Source organism: Oryctolagus cuniculus, chromosome 9, assembly GCF_051225735.1.
Source record: "Oryctolagus cuniculus isolate XC-2025 breed Fujian yellow rabbit chromosome 9, ASM5122573v1, whole genome shotgun sequence".
In the NCBI taxonomy this organism is placed as follows: Eukaryota; Metazoa; Chordata; class Mammalia; order Lagomorpha; family Leporidae; genus Oryctolagus; species Oryctolagus cuniculus.
Window position 1 is genome coordinate 94,715,902 of NC_142875.1, and position 22,059 is coordinate 94,737,960.

At 49.6% G+C, this 22,059-nt stretch overlaps 1 protein-coding gene across 1 annotated transcript in view; it reads right to left on the reverse strand.

The window, feature by feature from the left end:
* Positions 1-15,640: 15,640 nt before the first annotated feature.
* Positions 15,641-22,059, reverse strand: part of MIPEP (mitochondrial intermediate peptidase) — a 172,009-nt gene continuing 165,590 nt past the window's right edge. Inside the window, exon 19 of the mRNA XM_002712797.6 lies at positions 15,641-15,899. Within this exon, the coding sequence (XP_002712843.3) occupies positions 15,802-15,899 (98 nt within the window). The 3' untranslated portion in view covers positions 15,641-15,801. The remainder of the gene's footprint in view (positions 15,900-22,059) is intronic.

Sequence of the window (22,059 nt, forward strand, 5' to 3'; positions counted from 1 at the left end):
TGGGATTCTGCTTTGCCTGAGGCCCCTCACCACCCCCAGGTCTGTCTCCCACTGGCTTCTGTAATTGTACCTTCTCACCCAGCCTCCCTGACCTCACTGGAGGGTCTGCAAACAGCCAGGAGCTGGTGGTCAGGACGGTCCCAGCCCTCTGTCCAGCAGCGCTGCTGGTGCTCGGTGGCTCCCTTAGCCCTTCGACTGCATCAGCATCCTTCCTCTTCCAAGTCCATCATCGTCCACCCTAAATCAAATCCCCCAGTCCTCTGCTCACTGCCCTTGACTCTCACATCACTGCAGGGAGAGAAGGTACCCAACTTTTGCTGAGTTCTGTTAAGATCCACATTCTCCAGCATGGACCACAGGCCCCTCCCTCGGCTCTTTGCATGGATACGATGGGTGGCTGGGTGTGCGGTGTTGAGCCACAGGTGTGATGTCGAGCCCTTGGGTTTTCCTTGTGAATTTTCTATCCAGTGAACAACTTCAGGACATGCCAGCGAGTCCACAGGCAGCGACTGCTGAAGGACACAGACTGTGAGGTGCCCAGGTATCCTTGTCCCTGCTGCGAGTGCGCCTCCTGGCTGCCCGGGACTGCCTTCAGCCCCATGCCACCCACACGGCCCATGCCCTTATGCCAAATAGCACCTGCTTATAGAGTATGCAGTGCACAGAAGGTCGTTTTGCCTGAGCGTTCGTTTTTCTTCCATCTTGTGTTACAAGAAGTTTAGAAAAGTTCAATTTAATAGCAAAGGACAATTTATGAACCAGGCAGCATCCAGAACCAGAAGAGAAGCAGAGAGTTCCACTTTGCAGTGTGAACAGTGAGGATCTATCGTTAGCACAGGATGTAATGTACAGAAATACCTTAATTGGGGCCGGCGCCACGGCTCACTAGGCTAATCCTCCGCCTTGCGGCGCCAGCACACAGGGTTCTAGTCCTGGTCGGGGTGCCGGATTCTGTCCCGATCGCTCCTCTTCCTGTCCAGCTCTCTGCTGTGGCCAGGGAGTACAGTGGAGGATGGCCCAAGTCCTTGGGCCCTGCACCCGCATGGGAGACCAGGAAAAGCACCTGACTCCTGCCTTCAGATCAGCGCAATGCGCCGGCCGCAGCACGCCAGCGGCGGCGGCCATTGGAGGGTGGACCAATGGCAAAAGGAAGACCTTTCTCTCTGTCTCTCTCTCTCTCACTGTCCACTCTGCCTGTCAAAAAAAAAAAAAAAAAAAAAAAAAAAAAGCCTTAATTGGTTACAGCTACCTGTTTATTTGGACATGGTATGAACAGTTGGCTGCCTGTGATTGGCTTAGTCCCAAAAATATTAACCAGCCTCCTAAGCTAGCTTTTGCCTTATTTGCATATGAAGTTAGGTTGTGGCTCATTTCATAGAAACTCCAAGTTCAGAGAAAGCCTCAGGCCGATGGCCTCCCGCTTACTAAATTTAACACCAAAAAACTTTGCCTTAAGGTAAGGAATATTTGGCAACTTTATTTCCTAAAATTCTATCTATCTTAAGTATACATTACTTATTTTTACCCCCAAAACTTTCTAAGGGAAAATAAGAAGGTTGGGACACCACCTGGGGTGCCCACATCTTATATCAGATTACCTGGCTCCGCTCCCAATTCCAGCTTCCTGTTAACGAGGCAGCAGGTGATGGCTCAAGTACTTGGGGTCTCCACCATCCATGTGGGCGTTGGCGACCTGGACTGAGCTCCTCATTCCTGGCTTCAACCTGGTTCAGCCCCAACTGTTGTGGACATGTGGGGAATGAATGGTGGATGGGAGATTCTCTCTCTCTCTCTCTCTCTCTCTCTCTCCCTCTCTCTCTGTCCCTCTCTCTCTCTCTCTCAAATTTAAAAAGAATATACAGCATAAAGTCAATTTTGTGGGATTTTTTAAAGAATATCTTTTTCTTTTGGAAGCAAAAGATTCATTTGGGTGTATAAAAGTTAAGACTATAGTAAATGTAAAATATGAGATTTAAGGAAGATTATTTGATTATTTTCACTTCACTGTAAAGTAGGCTTGTGTTGGATGATTTTGCCCAGCCGTAGGCTAACAGAAGTGTTCTGAACATATTTCAGGTAAGTGAGGCTCCACCTAGGATGTGTAGTAGGTTAAGTGTCTTAAATGTGTGTTGACTTACAGTATCTACAACTTCTGATGTGTGTAGCGGCCCACGACCCCACACTAAGTGAAGACGCATTTGTGCCTGCAGGAAGGGCTTTCCGTCCCTTCCTGTCCCCAGAGAAGTAGCAACTGTTCTCTTGGTGGAACTCTTGGGCACAGCAGGCTCTGAAACATGGACTCAGACATTTCCAGGAGCGGCCCCGGCCCTGCTTCTCCCTGCGAGGCCCCGGCTCAGCGCTCTGGCCCCAGCGGAGCCCACCTGAGACTCCTCCTGTTTGGGAAAGGCAGGTGTCACAGGTGCCCTTGGGGACTGGACCCGTGAACCCTCATCCCAACAAAATGCAGATACACAAACCCCTGCGGAGAAAATGAGGTGTTCCATGGGCCGCCCTGCACCCTCGCCCCTGCAAAGCCACCTCCACTAGAGAAGCAGCGTTCATGCTGGGCCACTGGGCGACGCACACCATCGGGTGCCAGGATCTTCGCTAAAGCCTGGGAGTTCAACAGGGACCCGGATGAAGAGGTCTCCGCTGATCCAGAGCTTGTCTGTTAGGGGAGGAGATGGGGGGGGGGAGTCTCTGCAGGAGCTGTGTGAGGACAGCAGGTTCTGAGCACTGTTCTGGAGAGGGTACCCAGGGGAGTGAACAGGCACCACTGGCCAGGAGACCCCCTCTGAGAAGGTGGCATCAGAGCTCCTGCGGAGAGTTAGGGAGAGAGTTACCGCACCTGGGGAGCTGCAGCCTGGAGGAGGGTGCAGGTGAGGGCTCAGGGGTGCAGTGTGGTCCTGCCAGGAGGGGGCTGGGCCACCCGCACCACCACTGCCCTGGGGAAGGACAGGGAAGCCCTGCGCCCACAGCCCTCCTCCTGCACTCTCAGCCCGCACTGCCCTGCTGCCTGGCACTTCCCCTGGTATCACAAGGATCTGTGCATTTCCTATGGCGCTGCACACAGGGACTTGCCAGCTCCTAGCTCCCCATAAATATTTGTTGGAAGAAAGCGCCCGCGGCCCTGTGGGCCAGGCCTCTGGCTGTGTTAGTGTTGGAAGGATTTCTGCCCAGCCTCCGGGCAGCCTCAGACCCACAGCCAGGAGCCACCTGAGAGCCCCACTACTGAGCAGGCAGCGATGGGTTTGCAGTTTTAGCGCACAAATGTTAGAAACATGTGCTGTGCCAGGCGGTGAATTCTATAAACCAATTTATTAACTATGTAAACAGCTGAATGTGTAAGTACATACACCTCTAATGCTGCTTGCGGTAGGGATTTCCTCCTGTGAGGGAGATGAAAATCTGGCCTGTGCATTTGTCAAAATCCTGCCTGTGGCCAGCCCCTAACACACATGCACATGCAAGCCACACATGAATACACACACACGTGCACGCAGCCCGTGTGCCAACGGGGAGACTGCGCGGGTCAGACACCAAAGCAGCTCTCCCTGCAGACAGGCCCTCTGCCTTAGTTCCCGTGAGGAAGCAGTTGTAGGTAAGCGTTCTGCCTTCTATTCCTTAAATAATCCAGAAAGAAAAAGTGGGATTTTAAAACTCCAAGCCCAGCAGAGGACTCAGAACAAGAGCGAAAGCACTCGAGGCTGGACGAAGTCTGGGTCTGCCTCCCGCTGCCAGGGCACCTGAGGGCCACTAGCAGTGGAATCCATTCCCTACAGTGTCTGTCTGGGGACAGAGGTGGGAACCAAAGTGAAATGGAGAAGAAGCAAGGGACGGGACGCCTGGGCACTCCCTCTCTCTGACCGGCACCTGGTGCTGGGGACAGGGAATGGCAGGAGGGTACCTGGCAAGGACCACACACACATACACACACACACACACACACACAGCCCCTGAGGGATCCTGAGAATGCCCCCTGTGAGCCCCAGGCATGGGCGGCCCCTGTAAGGAACTCTGGGGGCCCAGAGAGTTATTAGGTAGGTGGTATTCTAGCCAGAAATCCTGCAACTGCCCCCATCACTGTCAACCCCCTCTTCCCCGTCCTGCCCAGAGGCAAGGGGGGTGGCAGTTGGAGATGCAGAGAAAGGAGGGCTGCTCAGAGGTCCCCACCCACCTCGGAGACCTGAGACAGTGCAGCATGGTTTCACGGCGGTTCTCCTCACTGTCTCTCTGGGCAGGCACTGTCCCTGCGGGCTCTCGTTCTTGCAGGCAATACTGACTCACTCTCTATGATCAGAACATCTAAGGTCATCTTGCCTCAGGCCACAGAAACCTTACTTCTCCAGAGTCATCCTTTCTTAACTTCGCCATCACACCTTCATAGTCGGAAAATAAAATCTGTGTACCTTGGCGGTTAAGACTCCCAGGTTAGATACGGCGTGTTGGGGCTTGCGTTCCAGCTGCTTCCTCCTGACTTCCTGCTACTGTAGACCCTGAGAGGAAGCAGTGATGGCTCAAGTAGTTGGGTTGCTCCCACCTGTGTGGGAGACCTGGCCTGAGTTCCCAGTTCTCAGCTTCAGTATGGCCCATACCTGGCTGTGTGGACATTTAGGGAGTAAAAACCCAAATGGGCGCTCTGTCTGTTTTTCTGTCTCTCCACGTCTCAAACAAGAAATTTTTAAAAATAAAAACTGATGTGCAGGGTGCTGGCGCTATAGCATAGCAGCTTAAGCCTCTGTCTGTGACGCTGGCATCCCATATGGGTGCCAGTTCACGTTCCGGCTGCTCCACTTCCAATCCAGCTCTCTGCTAATGCACCTAGTGAAAGACGGCCAAAGTGCTTGGGCCTCTGCACTTACATGTGAGACCCAGAAGAGGCTACTGGTTCCTGACTTCTGAACAGCCCAGCCCTGGCCCTCTGCAGCCATTTGGGGGAGTGAACCAGCAGATGGAAGATCTCATTCTTTCTTCTCCTCTCTCTGTATCTCTGCCTTTCAAAATAAAAAGAAAAATCTTTTTTTTTTTTTTTTGGACAGGCAGAGTGGACAGTGAGAGAGAGAGAGAGAGAGAAAGGTCTTCCTTTTTCCATTGGTTCACTCTCCAATGGCCACCGCGGCTGGTGCGCTGCGGCCAGCGCACCGCGCTGATCCAATGGCAGGAGCCAGGTGCTTCTCTTGGTCTCCCATGGGGTGCAGGGCCCAAGCACTTGGGCCATCCTCCACTGCACTCCCGGGCCACAGCAGAGAGCTGGCCTGGAAGAGGGGCAACCGGGACAGAATCCGGCGCCCCGACCAGGACTAGAACCCGGTGTGCTGGTGCTGCAAGGCAGAGGATTAGCCTATTGAGCCATGGCACCGGCCAAGAAAAATCTTAAAAATTGACGGACAAAAGTGGAAGGAAGATGATTTCAGGACTCCAAGCCTTTGAAAGTATTGAACGAATGGCCCTGCCCACACATAGTCTGAAACTCTGTGCTGGTCCCAGCTCCCTGGCGACATCACTGTCCTCTGTGCCTTCACACACGCTGTCCAGCAACACCTCTGTGATCCAGTGTATATGACGGCTGTTTATTGAAACATCTCTTTCCCACTAGACGCCAGCTCTTCATCCCTGCGACCACAGCAAACTACAAAATTGGTCCTCCACTGATGCCTGTCGTTGGTGCGCCGTCATCCGGTGTAGGTGCGCACGAGGAGAAGCCATAGGTCAAGGCTCCCTGAACCCACAGGGCAGTGGCAGTGGGGGAGCGAGGGAGATCACACACACACACACACACACACACACACACACCTTGCCCTGCCGTGCCCAGCTCCCTGAGGCCCTGTGTCATAATGCTGTGGGGGCACCATGGGCATCTACTGCGGTCCACAACCCAGCATGGCACCTTGGCTGAGTCGGCCCCAGTGACTAGGCACTCCCATCCAGCCGCCTCACAAGGCCTGACAGATGGGAGCCTCACATGACCCTCAGGGTGACCCGTGCCAGTGTTTTGGGTACTGTTTTGAAATTGCGAATTGCGGGGCTGGCGCCGCGGCTCACTAGGCTAACCCTCCACCTTGCGGCGCTAGCACACCGGGTTCTAGTCCTGGTCGGGGCGCCGGATTCTGTCCCGGTTGCCCCTCTTCCAGGCCAGCTCTCTGCTGTGGCCAGGGAGCGCAGCGGAGGATGGCCCAAGTGCTTGGGCCCTGCACCCCATGGGAGACCAGGAGAAGTACCGCGGCGGCCATTGGAGGGTGAACCAACGGCAAAGAAAGACCTTTCTCTCTGTCTCTCTCTCTCACTGTCCACTCTGCCTGTCAAAAAAAAAAAAAAAAAAAAATTGTGAATTGCGAGTCCTTCGGCTTTGTTCTTGAAAAACAAGGGTTCCCTGTGGCTCTGTGTGAATGCGTGGTGATTCCTGTGAGATGCGGGATCCCTGTAATGGTCAGTTTAGACTTGGGGCCTCCCACTGGCCTGTCCAGAACTTTCTTGGAGCTGTGCTGAGTTTCGGGTGTTCATCAGGGCTCAAGGCTCTCTCCCTCTGCCTGCTTCTGTTCCCCGTGTGTGTCCCTCGTAGAAAGTCCTCCCAATAAATCTCTTCCACATCTAATCCTGTCTCCACATCTGCTTCCCAGACAACTGACTCGGTTTCCTGAGCTTGGACTTTCTTAACCTTATTCCAAACCTTTTTTGATAGCATTAAAGATACAGCAAACCAAGGAGAAGAGATTGTGACCTCCAGAAAACACTCCTTTTTAAATGCTCAGGGGCCCGAGGTCCTCCTCCTAAGCAAAGCCTACGGGGCAGCTCTGCGTGTCCTAACCTGTAGCCAGCCAACAGTGGCGGTGGGAATGACCAGCTCCTGGACTAGAGAGGAAATCCGGCTTTGGGACTGCTTTTCATGTGCTTATTTATAACTGTGTGACATGAGAATTTTTTTTCTTAGTGGTTTAACAGTTTCATTACAAAGGTATCTTATTTGCAACCAATTCCTAACTGCTGTTGGCAATCCTTGGGTGCTGGGAGACATCCAAATAGTATCCTTATTTAAAAAAAAAAAAAACTGTTTTACTCAGAGTTTGAATTCTGTTATTTGCAATCAGGAGAATAAGCAAATGCAATGTTCATCTTTTTAAAAACCCTGGAGAAAGAAGATAAGTTGACAGTTCTTTTGAATGGCAGGAGAAAAGTAATCCACATTTCAGTTTTCTCTCCCTCACAAAATATCATCTCTCTCTGAAGAGGTAAAGATGAAATGAAAAATGGCTGTGTGGACATTAAAAAGAAAGGCGAGGACAATCAGAATGATAAGCATTACTATTTCTAGGTACATTCAGGAAGTTACATTTTCGAAACTAAATAGAAATCTTCCATCAATCAGAGGCGCGTGTACTAACAAGAGCACTTCCAACCAGCATTACCTTTTGAAAGCTGTCCTGCTAATGAGTAGGGAAAAAAAAACCAAGCCTGTCTACCTGGGGCAGGAATAAAACCGTTAGAGCAGAAGATCTGTCAGGAAGAACTTGGCTTGCCAAGCATCAGTGAGGCTCCGAGGGAGATGTGGTCAACTGGCTACCATGCACCAGACACCGCCTGAGTCCCTAGGTAAACAAAGAGGAACGGATACACGTTCCAGCTTGGATTTGTTCACAGTGTAATGGGGAGAGAACCATCGATCATGTATGATCTATAGGTTTCATCTTTGTAAAAACATTATTGAGATTTAAAAAAAAAGATTTATTAATTTATTTGAAAGGCAGAGTTACAGAGAGGCAGAGGCAGAGAGAGAGAGGGAGAGAGAAAGAGAGAGAGAGAGAGAGATCGTCCCTCCACTGGTTCACTCCCCAAGTAGCCGCAGTGGCTGGAGCTGGGCTGATCCAAAGCCAGGAGCCAGGAGCTTCTTTTGAGTCTCTCATGCAGATGCAGAGGCCCAAGGACTTGGGCCATCTTCTACTGCTTTCCCAGGCCATAGCAGAGAGCTGGATTGGAAGTGGAGCAGCCGGGAATGACCTGGTGCCCATATGGGATGTCGGCACTGCAGGTGGCTGCTTTACCCTCTATGCCACAGTGCCGGCCTCCATTACTGAGATTTAATTAATGTGTAATAAAATTTCCCTATGTAAAGTTTATAAATCAAAGGCATAATATATTACACCATTAACGTTTTAAAAATGCGGTAAAGTATAACAAGATTCACCATTTTAACCATTTCTTTTAAAGATTTATTTTATTCACTTGAAAGGCAGAGTGATAGAGAGGGAAAGATAGAGAGATCTCCCATCTGCAGGTTCAGTTCCCTAATGGCCCCAACGGCTGGGTTTGGGCCGAGCCGAAGCCGGGAGCTGGGGACTCTAGCAGATCTCCCGCATGGGTGGCAGGGACCTAAGTACTTGGACCCTCTTCCATTAGGTTCCCAGGTGCGTTAGCAGGGCTTCGGATTGGAAGCAGAGCAGCTGGGACTCAAACCAGTGCTCTGGTGTGGAGTGCTGGCATCAGGCAGCAGCAGATTAACCCGCTGTGCTACAACGCTGGCCCTGATTTCAACCATCTTTAAACTCATTAATTACGTCACACTTGCATTGCTGTGTAACCATCACCACTGACTATTTCCAAAACTTTTCCTTCACCTGAAACTGAAACTCTATACAACTATTGCTTTTGTTACTGTAACCTCCAGCACTCAGTGATGGATCAGCAGGCGTGTGTGTGTGTGTGTGTGCCAAGAACCACAGCAACAGCCACTAAGCAACAACCCTCCAGTCCATCACCCACCCGGGCCCTGGGAAGCTAGAATCTACTATCTGGCAATATGAATCTGCCTATTCCAGATATTTCAAATTAGTGGAACCTTGCAGTCTCACCCTTCTCTGCTGGGTTCATTTCATGAGCAGGTTTCCAAGGCTTCTCCATGCTGCAACATCTACCAGAACTCTGTTTCTCTTTATGGGGGAGTCACCCACAACCGCACAGATGCACCACTCAGGTACTGGCGGACACTTGGGCTGTTCCTGCCTTTTGGCTATTGCTGATAATGCTGCAGTGAACCCCGCTGTGCAATTATCTACTTGGGTTCTCACTTTTAACTCTTTGGGGTATACAAGGGATATTTCACAAAGTTCATGGGAAGTGACATTAACAGATTTTATTTTGGTGCAAAAAAAATTGAAATCCATGCACACGAGGAGTCTTCAAAAAACTTATGGAAACTGGAGCAGAGTTTGTGGCACAGAGGGTTAGGTTGCCACTGGGGATGCTGGCATCCCATACTGAGTGCTGGTTCCAGTCCCAGCTCCTTGCTTCTGATCCAGCTTCCTGCTTGCACCTGGGGAAGAAAGTAAATTACGGACCAAGTTCTTGGATCCCTGCTACCCAGTTGAGAGACCTGGATGGATCCCAGAGGATCCTGTCTTTGGTCTGGCCCAGCCCTGGCTGTTGTGGCTAAGTGGGATGTGGCAGTGCAGATAGTGGTTAACCCACTGTACCACAATGCTTGCTGCAAAATATTTGAAAGGGAGGGCGGGAGGGAGGGGGGAGGTGGAAGAAAGAGAGAGAGAATGCATGAACAGGCAAGAAAGAGCACTCCCATCTGCTGGGTCTTCCCCATATGCCAGCAATAGCCCATGCCTGGCCAGGCCAAAGCCAGGAGCCAGGAATTCAATCGGAATCTTCCACAGGGTGGCAGAAACCCAATCACTGGAGCCATCACCACTGCCTCCCAGATGTGCATTATCAGGAAGCAGGAGTCAGGACTCAGAGCCGGGACTGCAACCCACACACTCTGATTTGAGAGGCAAGGGTCCTAGCGTGACTTAATGACTAAGCCAAAGACCAGTCATTTTCCAATTCTCATCCATCAGCTCATCTTCCTCTGAAAAGCTGTCAGCTTGCAACATCACACTGAAATTCCCGGGCTTCCTCAGCACCTACCGACGGCACAGCTGGCAACTTCAGGGCAGGTTTCCTATTGCATTCATCTTGGTATCTGTAGCACCCAGCACAGTCCTCCGCACACAAGCAGTGACTGAGTCAGTCTCCATCGAGAATCTACACACGGAGAGGCACCGACAAGGAACCCCCAAGCTGCAGGTGTCCACGTGCACCCTGCTCATGCCTGTGCATCCTCGTCGTGGCTCCCACTCGCCACGACTGTGGGAGGTGACTGCAGCGTTGTGTTCCACTGTCCCCAGCTTGGGTCAGTGCTGCTCCTGTCTAAGGAGTACAAGTGATGTCCCGAGCTAAGTCCCCTGGCCTTTGACTCCTCAGGAGCTACAAGAGCTTGCTAAGTAAGTCTGATGTGATGTCTGGTGATCGAACCAAAGAACTGCTGGCTGCCAGGGATAAGAAGAGTTTTGCACGCTTCCTTGAAGATGTGCTGCACGCGGGATTCCATCACGTTTGCGAGTTTCACTCAGGAAGTGTGCGGGCAACGGTGTTACCCATCACGGGTTGCTCTGGCCCCTTGTGTTATTATTGAAAATTTCCAACCTAAAAAGGAAAGGGGCTTTGAGAACACACAGTGAGCCATGAGCTTGCCAATGAAGAGCCATCTGTGGTATGGAACTGGCTTATTTAATCAGCAATCGGCAAACAACGAGAGCGCTCTTAGAAACATATCGTACTGCACAGTAATTTGCACTGCTTATCTTTGATCTTCCTCAGCAGTCCTCGCTCTGTGCACATTTACGATCTCTGCTCTTAGTCCACATGCTTTTCCTCCAACTGTAACGAATCGTTTAACCCAAAGCTCTAAGGTGATGATCTAGAGCTTGCCCTGCTGAAAACACAGCTGACTGCAGGAAGTGAGCACGAGAGAGTTCGGGGGGACTCACGAAAGGGCTAGTGCCGCCCTCGCCAGGGTGGCCGTCCTCCTCATTGGGGCCGGGCACTATGCCATGCCTCACTGTTGCTGCACTCTGTCTCTTTCATGAGGATGCCTTTGTGTGCTGGTTCAGGCCACTGTGCCAGCCAGCTAGTACCCAACATGCTGGGTGACCAGGTGTCCCCTTCTCACCCTCCAGGATCTCCTTGCTGGCCCATGGCCCAGACAGAAAGGCCTTCCCCGCTTATACTAACTCATCTCTTTCATTTGTGGTAAAAAGATACAAAGATCCTTCTACAAGCTATGCATAGCAAGTATTAAAGACTAAAAGTGAAAGTAGTCTCTGGGAGGCAGGTGCTGATGCTAGCACCAATGTCCCACATGGGCACTGGTTCGAGTCCAGGCAGCTCCACTCCCTGCGGTCCAGCTCCCTGCTAATGCACCTGAGAAAGCAGCGGAGGATGGCCCGGTGTTTGGACATCTGCATCCACTGGGAGACCCAGATGAATCTCGGGACCCTGGCTTCGACCTATTCTAGGTCTGACTGTTGTGGTCATTTGGGGAGTGAACCAGTGAATGGAATATCTGTCTCTCCCTCTTTCCCTGTGACTCTTCCAAATAATAAACAATTTTTTTTAAAGAAAGCAGTATCTGAATAAATACAAATACCACTTGGCACTTTCACTAAATTTAATAAAATTTAATACATCCTTTAAAACAGTTTTTAAGACTTGAAAAAGCTCAAAACTGAGATCTTCAGAACAGGCCGGCCGCAAGTCCAGGCAGGAGGATTCTGTAATGTTTGATCCGTTCTCAGTGAAGCTGGTTCCCGTCTGCTCCCAGCTCCCAGCTCCCAGTCTCTGCTCGCACACGATTAGTGAGAAAGACTAAAAATAACTTGAACTTTAGTGCAGAGTCAACATAAAAAGGCGTGAAAAAAATTCCCTCAGAACCTTCCTTGTGTGTTTCCTTGGGCTTGCCTCTTCTGGCTCAATGTTGGTAAATTAGCATCCGACTTGGGTGAGAGCCAGAGTTGTGCTCAGCCTCCTTTTAATCGTGTAAAAATCCTGAAACAGAAATCAAGAACAGAAACAGGTCGGACGCGCCTTCTACACAAAAATTAATGCAAATCTACAGCCACGCTCAGGATTTCTCTGCTCAAGCTGTTTTGGTCTTGCTTTCCTTGGTATTTCCTTGATTCCTCCTTCTTCAATGTCAATTCCAAAACACACATTGTTATTTCCTTGTGAGTTGTATTAAGGTTCACCAGAAAAAAAAACAATCAATAGGATGTGTGTGTGTGTGTGTGTGTGTGTCTGTAGAATTGTGGAAGCTGCAAAGTTCCACATCTCAAGCCGGAGACCCAGGAAAGCTGATGGTCTAATTCCAGCCTGAGTCCAAAGGCCGGAGAACCAGGGGAGCTGATGGAGCACATGACAGTGCCAGGGCAGGAGAGGATCAATGTCCCAGCACAGCAGGCAGGCCCACAGGCAACAGAGGGGCAAATTCCTCCTTCCTCTGCTTCGTTCTATTGGGACGCTCACCGGGAGGAGGCCTGCCCACATTAGGGAAGGCCACCTGCTTTAGGGATCCATCTTTCACTTGCTAATCTCATCTCAAAACACCCTCAGACACACCCAGAATCAAGGTTGAATCTGGGCACCACTGGACCCATTCGACACAAGATTCACCATCGTCCAGGATTTGTTTTGTGGGTTCTTCTGAAGAAGTGACAGGAGAAATGGAAACCTTTCCATAATTCTTGTTTATCTTTTGAAAAGATTTATTTATCTCAAGGGGAGATAGAGAGATATTATCTTTCATCCCACTGGTTCACTCCTCAAATGGCTGCAATGTCTGGGGTTAGGCCAGGCTGAAGCCAGGAGCCTGGAGTTCCTTCCGGGTCTCCCACCATGAGTGGCAGGGGCCCAAAAGCTTCCACTGCTTTCCCAGGCACATTAGCAGGGAGCTCAATGGAAAAGTGGAGCAGCCAGGACTCAAACCATCGCTCAGATACACATCTTTTAGCTCACTGTGCAACACTGTGGGCCCCCATCTCAGTGATTTTGAATAACTCTGACGGAGTTTGACAAGGTTTCCAAAAGAATTAGGCTCCAAACATTCAGTTCCTTTCATGGCTCAAGCCTGTCCACTCAGGCTCTCCTGATGGTTCCCCCTTTCACTCCCTCGTGCCTCAGCACTTTATGCCAGATCACACAGGAGGCTTTTCTGGATTATCTAGGATGCATCTGGTGACTGAATTTGGCAAGAAGGAAACCACAAGGAGGAAGACATGCACCCTGAGACACACAGGTCAGGAAGAAGGTGAGCGTGGCAGGGTGAGGTGCGACCCACTCCTTTGGAATTTCTGCTGGAACAATCGGGCCGGGCCGGGTGTGAAGCTCCGGACCAAGACACTGACACTGACTCAGGAGGAACATTTGGGATAAAGGCTGTTTGGTTTTAGAGGAGGAAGTTCATGTGTTTTAAGACAGGTAATATAGACAGCCTGAAAGACATCTGGATTAGGACCAAGGTTCTAAAAAATCAGCATGCCAGCTGACCTCGCACATGGCACGATGTTGGGTCTGCAACTTTCCATCTACAATTTTGGAGCCTCCCAAAGTCAAATGCATTTTACATTTATGTAGCAGATACATGTATGTCCTGGAGCTTTTGGATATTAGACACCTTTGTAGTCCTGAGTCCTTTGTTATTTTGTATCATAAAAAAACTGAATGGTTTCAAATTCAAGCAAGTTAAAACTTTGTACCTTGCCAAGTTGAATTAACCACACTGATGGCCTTTTGAGTCAGTTTTCCAACTCACTGCTACCATTTATTTCAAGATTTGCTTATGGCTTGCTCCTCCTGAACGGGATTCCTAGCCGTTAGAGGTAAAGACACACACACGTTTTAGCTGGCTTTTCTATGACCTTGCCCAACATCTCCCTAATGATCATTGCATTCACCCAAAGGACTGCTACGAGGACAAAAGCACAGCGCCTGTGGCCATGCAATGAAATTATATGGCTGGGTATCAGCAAGGCACCGGATAAAGTTCTTGTTACAGAGATGACAGAAAACATCTCCGGAGAACAGTTCACAGTTGCTGGATGACCTTACTGAAAAGATGCAACTGCCCGAGGGATAGTCCAGAATGTCTGTGCACTGCCTCTCCTTCCTCCACTCCAACCCCACCTAGATCCAAGCCCTCATCTCTGCCAGTCTGATGTGCTAACATCACACTGTGCTTTCTCATCTGCTGTCTGTCCATGGACACCGGTCTTCCCAGGCAAAAAGACGGCGAACTGCAGAAGGGCACGTGGCTCATGTGGGTCACGTGGCACTCAGTAACCCAGTCAGCACTGAGCGGACACCCCGGAGCCTGCGTCACGCGTGCTCCATCTCCTGAGGACAGCAGGTGAGGAGTGCAGGGAGCCAGCTCCTGCCCGTCCCTGCCCGTGACCAGTTCTGTGGTGCTGGGCCAGTCCCCACGCCTGTCTGCCTGGCTTATGTCACTGTGTGTCACTGCACACAGGGAGATAACGTGTAAGAACTTCCTGCATAAACTGGAGAAGGCTTAAATAGGTGTCCTGCTCTTCGGATGTTAATATGGTATCTCAACTGCTTTGAACCAATCAGGCCAAACCTTGGGTGTCGATGTCAAGTTTTTCAATGTTCAAAACTGTTCTTTGAATGACCCAGAGACACTTTCTGAATTTGTTTTCATCAGCAAATTTTCTTTAGAATTGAAAAAAAAAAACCAACAAAAAAAAAACAAGAACACAGAAACAGCTCAATGCGTCCCTGGGCACTGGCACTGGGGGGCGGGGGTGGGGGGGCTTTGTGTTGCTGACCTCACTTCTGCCCCAACCTTCTCCCGTCAACTCTGCTGTGGTGTGGAGGGGACGCCGCGGCCAGCCTCACCCTCCTCCTGCCCAGGTGCTCTGTGAGTGGCAGTTCCCAAGTGTTCACACAGATTTGTTCGTTCGAATGGGGAGTGGTGGCAAGAGGGGGCAATGGAAGCCCCACTTGGCGGCTGCCGGCCGCTCTGCCTGCTGGCTGGTGTGCACCTGGATTTCTTAGTGAGGCCAGGAGGTGAGGAAGGAGGAAGGATCGGTGGCCTCTGCCTCTCCACCCAGCGCCACCTGTTTCTGGGCTTAGAGAAATTCCCCCAGATCCTGTGGCTAGCGGACTACATGTTCAGGTTCGGGGGATTCCGAATCCTTCCTTTGTGCTTCACCACTGCTAACTCAGGGAGAAGCCGCAAGAGGCTGCTTGCAGCTGTCGTGAACTCTTTATTAACCAACTACGGTGCAGTACTCACTAGCGTAAAGCAGCTGGGATCTGCACGAAGACAGCCGTGCTCCGAATCCCAGGCTTCTTACCTACCAGTTGCTTGGCCCTGGCATGTCACTTCCTCACTGTCGCTGCTGAAGAAGTACACGTTCAAGTTCTCTCTGTGTAGTGCATGAAAAGCAACACAAACACAATCAGAGAGCCACGCTCCATTTCCCAGTTGTTGTTGGAACTGACCAAAGTGCATTTTCAAAGCCTAACAGGTCTCAGGAAATGGTAACCATTCTTAAAAGAACTATGTGTGTAATCTTTCTGAAGACTGCTTCCAACTGGCCTAAATTAATTTTGCTTTTAATTAAGTCTCTAATTTAACTGCTAGCGATCCACAGAGAGCAGTGATGGCCCAGGGGGAGTGTGGCTATACGAAGGCCACGCCTGCGTCCTGCAGGTGCCACTCGGCGCGCAGCGCAGCTGTCGCCAGCTCACTGAGGAGTCTTCTGGGCTCAAAATTTTGTCAAGCAGGTGAAAAGCCAGCATCGTCAGAACAAATCATTTATTCCAAGTCCCATCAGTTTAAGACCTTTTCAAAAGTTATTACACAAATGAGTATTGAACTCAGAAACTAATTTTTGCAGCTATTGCATTTGTAACAAAGTTAGTATCCACAGGCTCTTGGTCTGGTAGATCTGAGTGTTTCCATTATTTAGAATCCATGAGGAAGGTTTCAAAGTCCAGATCCAGGTCAGAGACGAGGGCGCTCACAAAGTCATCGACGGAAGGACACTTCTGAAGCAGACCTGCAAGAGAGGACAGGTCAGATGAGGGGGCGGGCAGAGGGGTGTGCTGAGTGCTGAGTGCGGGCCGAGGGCGCGCCGAGCCTGCCAGCTGTCCGACATCAGGCCCTGGGTGGTCAGGGGCAGTGGAGGGCCCTGGAGCTGCTTGGAACTTTCAGGCGTTTTTCTAGCCAATCCACAGTTTATAGATTCAGGCCATGCATACTTCCCAAGGGCTTCTTTCTTATTATTACTGCAGATATGACTGTCTACTTGGAGTGATGCTAGAAGACTCATTTTGGAATGATTCAGAGTGTTGAAGTTAAATTACTTATCAAATATATATATATATATTTTTTTTTGGACAGGCAGAGTTAGTGAGAGAGAGAGAGAGAGAGAGGTCTTCCTTTTTCTGTTGGTTCACCCTCCAAATGGCCGCTATGGCCAGTGCGCTGCGCTGATCCGAAGCCAAGAGCCAGGTGCTTCCTCCTGGTCTCCCATGCGGGTGCAGGGCCCAAGCACTTGGGCCATCCTCCACTGCCTTTGCGGGCCACAGCAGAGAGCTGGCTGGAAGAGGAGCAACTGGGACAGAATCCAGCGCCCCGACTGGGACTAGAACCTGGGGTGCCAGCGCCACAGGTGGAGGATTAGCCTAGTGAGCCACCACACTGGCCTACTTATCAAATTTTATTATCAAGTTCTATGTACTTAAAATCAATCATGGGGCCGGCGCCATGGCACAATAGGTTAATCCTCTGCCTGCAGCCCAGCATCCCATATGGGTGACGGTTCTAGTCCTGGCTGCTCCTCTTCCAATCCAGCTCTCTGCTATGGCTTGGTGAAAGAGTAGAAGATGGCCCAAGTCCTTGGGCCCCTGCACCCGCATGGGAGACCAGGAGGAAGCACCTGGCTCCTGGCTTTGGACTGGCACAGCTCCAGCAGTTGTGGCCATTTGGAGAGTGATCCAACGGGAAGGAAGACCTTTCTGTCTTTCCCTCTCACTGTCTGTAACTCTACTTCTCAAATAAATAAATAAGTAAAAATCAATCATATGCTAATTCTTTTGCAGAAATACATCAGGGTGAAGTTACTGGCTTCCCTCCAGATTTCCCTGTTTTAGAGAATGCGTAGCTCTGCACACTTGCTAACTGGGCAATGTAGAAATCACTTTAAAAGTTTCTGCATATGTCTCTCTTTCAAATAAATACATATTTTTTAAACAGGGGGTTTCCAGTGTGGAGTAGCAAGTAAAGCTGCCCCTACAACACCGGCATCCCACATGGGCACTGATTTGTGTCCCAGCTGTTCCATTTCCAACCCAGCTCCCCACCAATGCACCTGGGAAGGCAGCAGAAGACGATCAGATGCTGAGGTCCCTGCCACCCATAGGAAACCTGGATGAAACTCCAGGCTTCAGCCTGGCCCAGCCCTGGTCATTGTGGCCATCTGTGGAGTGGACCAGCAAATGGAAAATTTCTCTTTCTCTGTGACTCTGACTTTTGAATAATTAAATAAATACATCTTTTTTTAAAAAAGCCTACTATTCAAATTTCCTCATCTAATATACAAGATTGTTATGAAGACAGAACAAGAAGTAGGAGAAAGTGATGAGGCTCCATGTCCAGCATACACTAACAATTCAACAGAAAGCTGAACTTATCTCCATTCTTCACTCCAAAGCAGCCACAGGCAAAGATTCAGGCAATCGACCTTGTTGCTTCAACCTGTGTTCTCTCAGCAGGGGATGCGACCGCGCAGGCTGAACAGGTTTTATGGGTTGGCTTAATGTGAGGCATGCCTGGTATAAAACTGCACCCAACATCAGGATGCTGGGAGACTGCCAGATCCTCCATCATTCTCTAAATCTTTAATGCAACCAGTGAACATGTATTGATTATTTGCTGCGTGCGAGCATCAGGCCAGTTCATGAGCCTACAAAGCTGGGCAGGCTAAGTCACAGTGTGAGGTGAGAAGGACCTGACCACAAACGTGCACTGTGTGGACCTGCACATCCCTACAGGGTGGAAAAAACCACCATGACCCCTACTCATGCCACACATAAAAGCTAACTTGAGACATTTACACACCGCACTGTAAAAGTTAAAATCATGACATGTCTGGAAGGAAACACAGCGTGTCTTTGTGAGCTTGAGGTAGGCAAAACTAACTTGCTTCCCAACTTCCCTCCCTCCTGCCTCCCTGCCCTTCCCCCTCGTTTTAAAAGACTTATTTATTTATTTGAAAGGCAGAATGACAGAAGGGGGAGAGACGGAGAGAGAAAGACATCTTCCATTCACTGGTTTACTCCCCAAATGGCCGCAATGGCTAGGGCTGGGCCAGGTTGAAGCCAGGAGCCCACATGGGTGCCACGTAGGTGCCACGTGGGTGCCACGTGGGTGGCACAGGCCCAAGCACTAGGCCATCTTCTGGTGCTTTCCCAGGTGCATTAGCAGAGTGGCAAGCACTTGAAATGGCTCCTGTATATGGGCTGCCGGCTTAGTAGGCAGCAGCTTAACCGGCTGCACACAGTGCAGGCCGCCAAATGTTTCTCTGAACAAAGAAAGGATTAACCATAAAAGGAAAAAAAGTCAGTACAGCACCCCGGGTTCTAGTCCTTGTTGGGGCGCCAGATTCTGTCCCGGTTGCTCCTCTTCCAGTCCAGCTCTCTGCTGTGGCCTGCAAAGGCAGTGGAGGATGGCCCAAGTGCTTGGGCCCTGCACCTGCATGGGAGACCAGGAGGAAGCTCCTGATTCCTGGCTTCGGATCAGCGCAGCGTGCCGGCCGTAGCAGCCATTTGGGGGTGAACCAACAGAAGGAAGACCTTTCTCTTTGTCTCTCTCTAACACTGTCAAAAAAAAAAAAAAAAAAAAAAAAAAAAGTCTACTCTTTATAAGAAACTATTAGGGGCCGGCACCGCGGCTCACTAGGCTAATCCTCTGCCTTGTGGCGCCGGCACACCGGGTTCTAGTCCCGGTCGGGGCACTGGATTCTGTCCCGGTTGCCCCTCTTCCAGGCCAGCTCTCTGCTGTGGCCCGGGAGTGCAGTGGAGGATGGCCCAAGTGCTTGGGCCCTGCACCCCATGGGAGACCAGGAGAAGTACCTGGCTCCTGCCATCGGATCAGCGCGGTGCGCCGGCCGCAGTGCGCCGGCTGCTGCGGCCATTGGAGGGTGAACCAATGGCAAAAGGAAGACCTTTCTCTCTGTCTCTCTCACTGTCCACTCTGCCTGTCCAAAAAAAAAAAAAAAAAAAAAAAAAAAACTATTAGGACAGTGAAAAGGTAAATGAAAGAGTAGAGGAAACAATCACACAACATACATTTCCCATGAACTTGTATCCGGAGTAGATCAACAAGTCTTTCAACTCATCGTAAGAAGACTTTCAGGAATTATAAATGGAGAAAAGATTTGTCTGTGCACAAGGTCAGACTTTTCATAAAATACGATATCCAAACAAGCAGATATAATGAATAGGCACTGAGAAGATAATTGCTATCATTAGTCATCAGGAAACAGAAACTAAAATCACAATGAGATACTATTAAACATCCACCAGGATGGCTGAAGTTAAAAAGACTGACAAGGCTGTGGGCAACCTAAATCATCATACATTTGTGGTGGAGGTAAAATGATACAGTCACTCTGGAAAAGGGTGTGGCAGTTTCTTATAACGCATACCTTCCCCATAATCCTGCAATTTCACTCCATATAACAGAAGAGAAAGGATTTAAACAACCCCTACTTACAAATAACACAAGTTCCCAGCAACTGGATACAGATAAACATACTGATACATTATGTAATGGAATATTACTCAGCAACAAAAAGGAACAGACAACCCATGTAAGTCATATCATGGATTTTGAAACTTCACATGGGGGGCCAGCGTTGTGCCTCCAATGCTGGCATCCCATGTGGCTTAAGTCCCGGCTGCTCCACTTCCAATCCAGCTCCCTGCTAATGGCCCAGGAAAAGCAGCAGAAGGTGGCTTAAGTGCTTGGGCCCCTGCTCCCCAGTGGGAGACCCGGATGGAGCTCCTGGCTTTCTCACTTTGGCCTAGCTCAGCTCTGGATGTTGTGGACACTTGGGAGCACACCAGAGGAAGGGAAATCTCTCTGTTCCTCCTCCCTCTGTAACGTTATTACTCAAGCGGACTCACTCAAATCCTAAAGCCGGTTTTACACATTTCTTAAGTGTCAGGTTTCTCGATGCAGAGAATACTTGTAGGGAAAATATTTCAATATGACTCTCAATCAAATGTGACACCATTTTCCCCCCTTTAATACTTGAAATCTTTCTGTAATTACATGACTGGCAGTTTACAATTACATGACTGGAAACGTCAGAAGGTAAAACCACTGATTCAGACCCAATCTATCCCAGGATGGCTGGCCATCCTGTTCCTTTGAAGTGGTTCAATTCAACTCAACAAACTGTCCAAATGTGCCCTTATTCTCTCCTCAGAGCTAACCAGCACGCATCCTGCTCCAACTGCTCATCTAAAACCATGCCTGAATCCTCAGAGAACACAGATGGTGGCAACAAAAGAAAAATGTACTCACGGTCTTTTTGAATAAAATCTTAGAGTGGAATGGTTTGATAACTCACTCTGTACTGTGACTGCGTAAGATGGAGGTGCACAAGGAAAAACCCGGACCCGAAGGAAGAAAGAACAGCTACTGGGGAGAGGAGTCCCGGGCACGCTGTTCCGGGAGCCTCTCCCTATAAATAGGGTTAAGTGTTTTGCGAGTGTCAACATGAACTAATCATGGCACAGAGAAGCAAAAGAAAAACCCGCTGTTTCAGGCAGCTCCACAAATAAGAAAAATTGAACTTGGCTTTTCTCTGAGTGTACAGTCAAAAAATTCCGAGAATACTTTGGTTTCTTTTTGTTAAAGCTGACAAAGATGTCCCTTCTGTCTTCAAGTGTTAACTTTAGAAGGGTGACAATTAGACTAGTACTTTCCTAGGAGGTCCTGGAAACAGGTTGGTGCTGTAGCATCGTAAGTGGGTGGAGGAGACAAATCACCGAAGTTAGGAGGGAAAATGGATGGACTTTTGCCAAAAGTCTCAAACATTCTAACAACTAAAAAGAGACAAGTGTCAATGATAGAAAAATAGACAATAAAATATATGTGATATATAAAAAAAAACCCACAAAATTGCATTAGGACACAAATGGCACATATAAATTTGTAAGAAAGAAATCAAGTAGCTGGTTTTCATGTTTGTCCTACTAAGTGGGGTAGAAAATACATAATGAGCAGTTAAATAATGATGATTTAATTTATTTTTCTCCTCATTTTACCTAAGAGGCAAATGGGCTAATAAAAGATGGAACAAGCCAGAACATTTTTCCTTCTGCTCTGCTCAAACTAGAATGTTTCATAACCTTGAAGTATGAGGGCAATTACTCCAAGCCTGACTAAAATAAATTACGATTATCAAAAGGATTCCAAGGCTGACTCTGGAGGTAGGAGAGTCGCCCCAACCACACTGACTCCCGTGTGACTCCCATGTGGTGTGGAGCTGGACACAGGAGAAGTCAGAGCTAGCGTGCAGGACCTGGCCCAGACAGCCAGGCTGGAAAGAGCTCACAGGGGGAGGGTATTTAGCTCGTGGTTAAGAGGCTGCTAGAGACGCATGCACCCCATACTCCAGTGCTTGGGTTTCAGTCCTGGCTCCACTTCTGAGTCTAGCTTCCTGCTGATGTGTACCCTGGGAGCCAGTGGCGACAGCTCAAGCGGTTGGGTCCCTGCTACCATGTAGAAGACCTAGATTGAGTTCCCAGCTTCTGGCTTCAGCCTGGCTCATTTCTGGTTCTTCTGGGCCTTTGCAGGAGTGAACCAGCAGATGGGAAATCTGTGTCTCTCTACCTTTCAACTAGAGAGTGTCCATGGGAGGGACCACCATTTGCACCACTAACAAATGATGACAGCCATTTCATGGAACAGTTACCGAGTGCTGGACATCGTGCTGAGAGTGTTAACCCATCTGTTTCTTAAAACACACTTGTGAGGGACCAGTCTCACAAATCAGAGTACAGAAGCAAAGGAGGTGACAAGACTCTTGCGTTTGTTTTGCTGTAGCCCTAGCAGTCTGGTTCCAGGGCGCACGCTCCTACAGCACTAGGCCGCATCGCCTCATGCCCTGAACCTCTCTACGATAAAAGGTCCACATTTAGCAT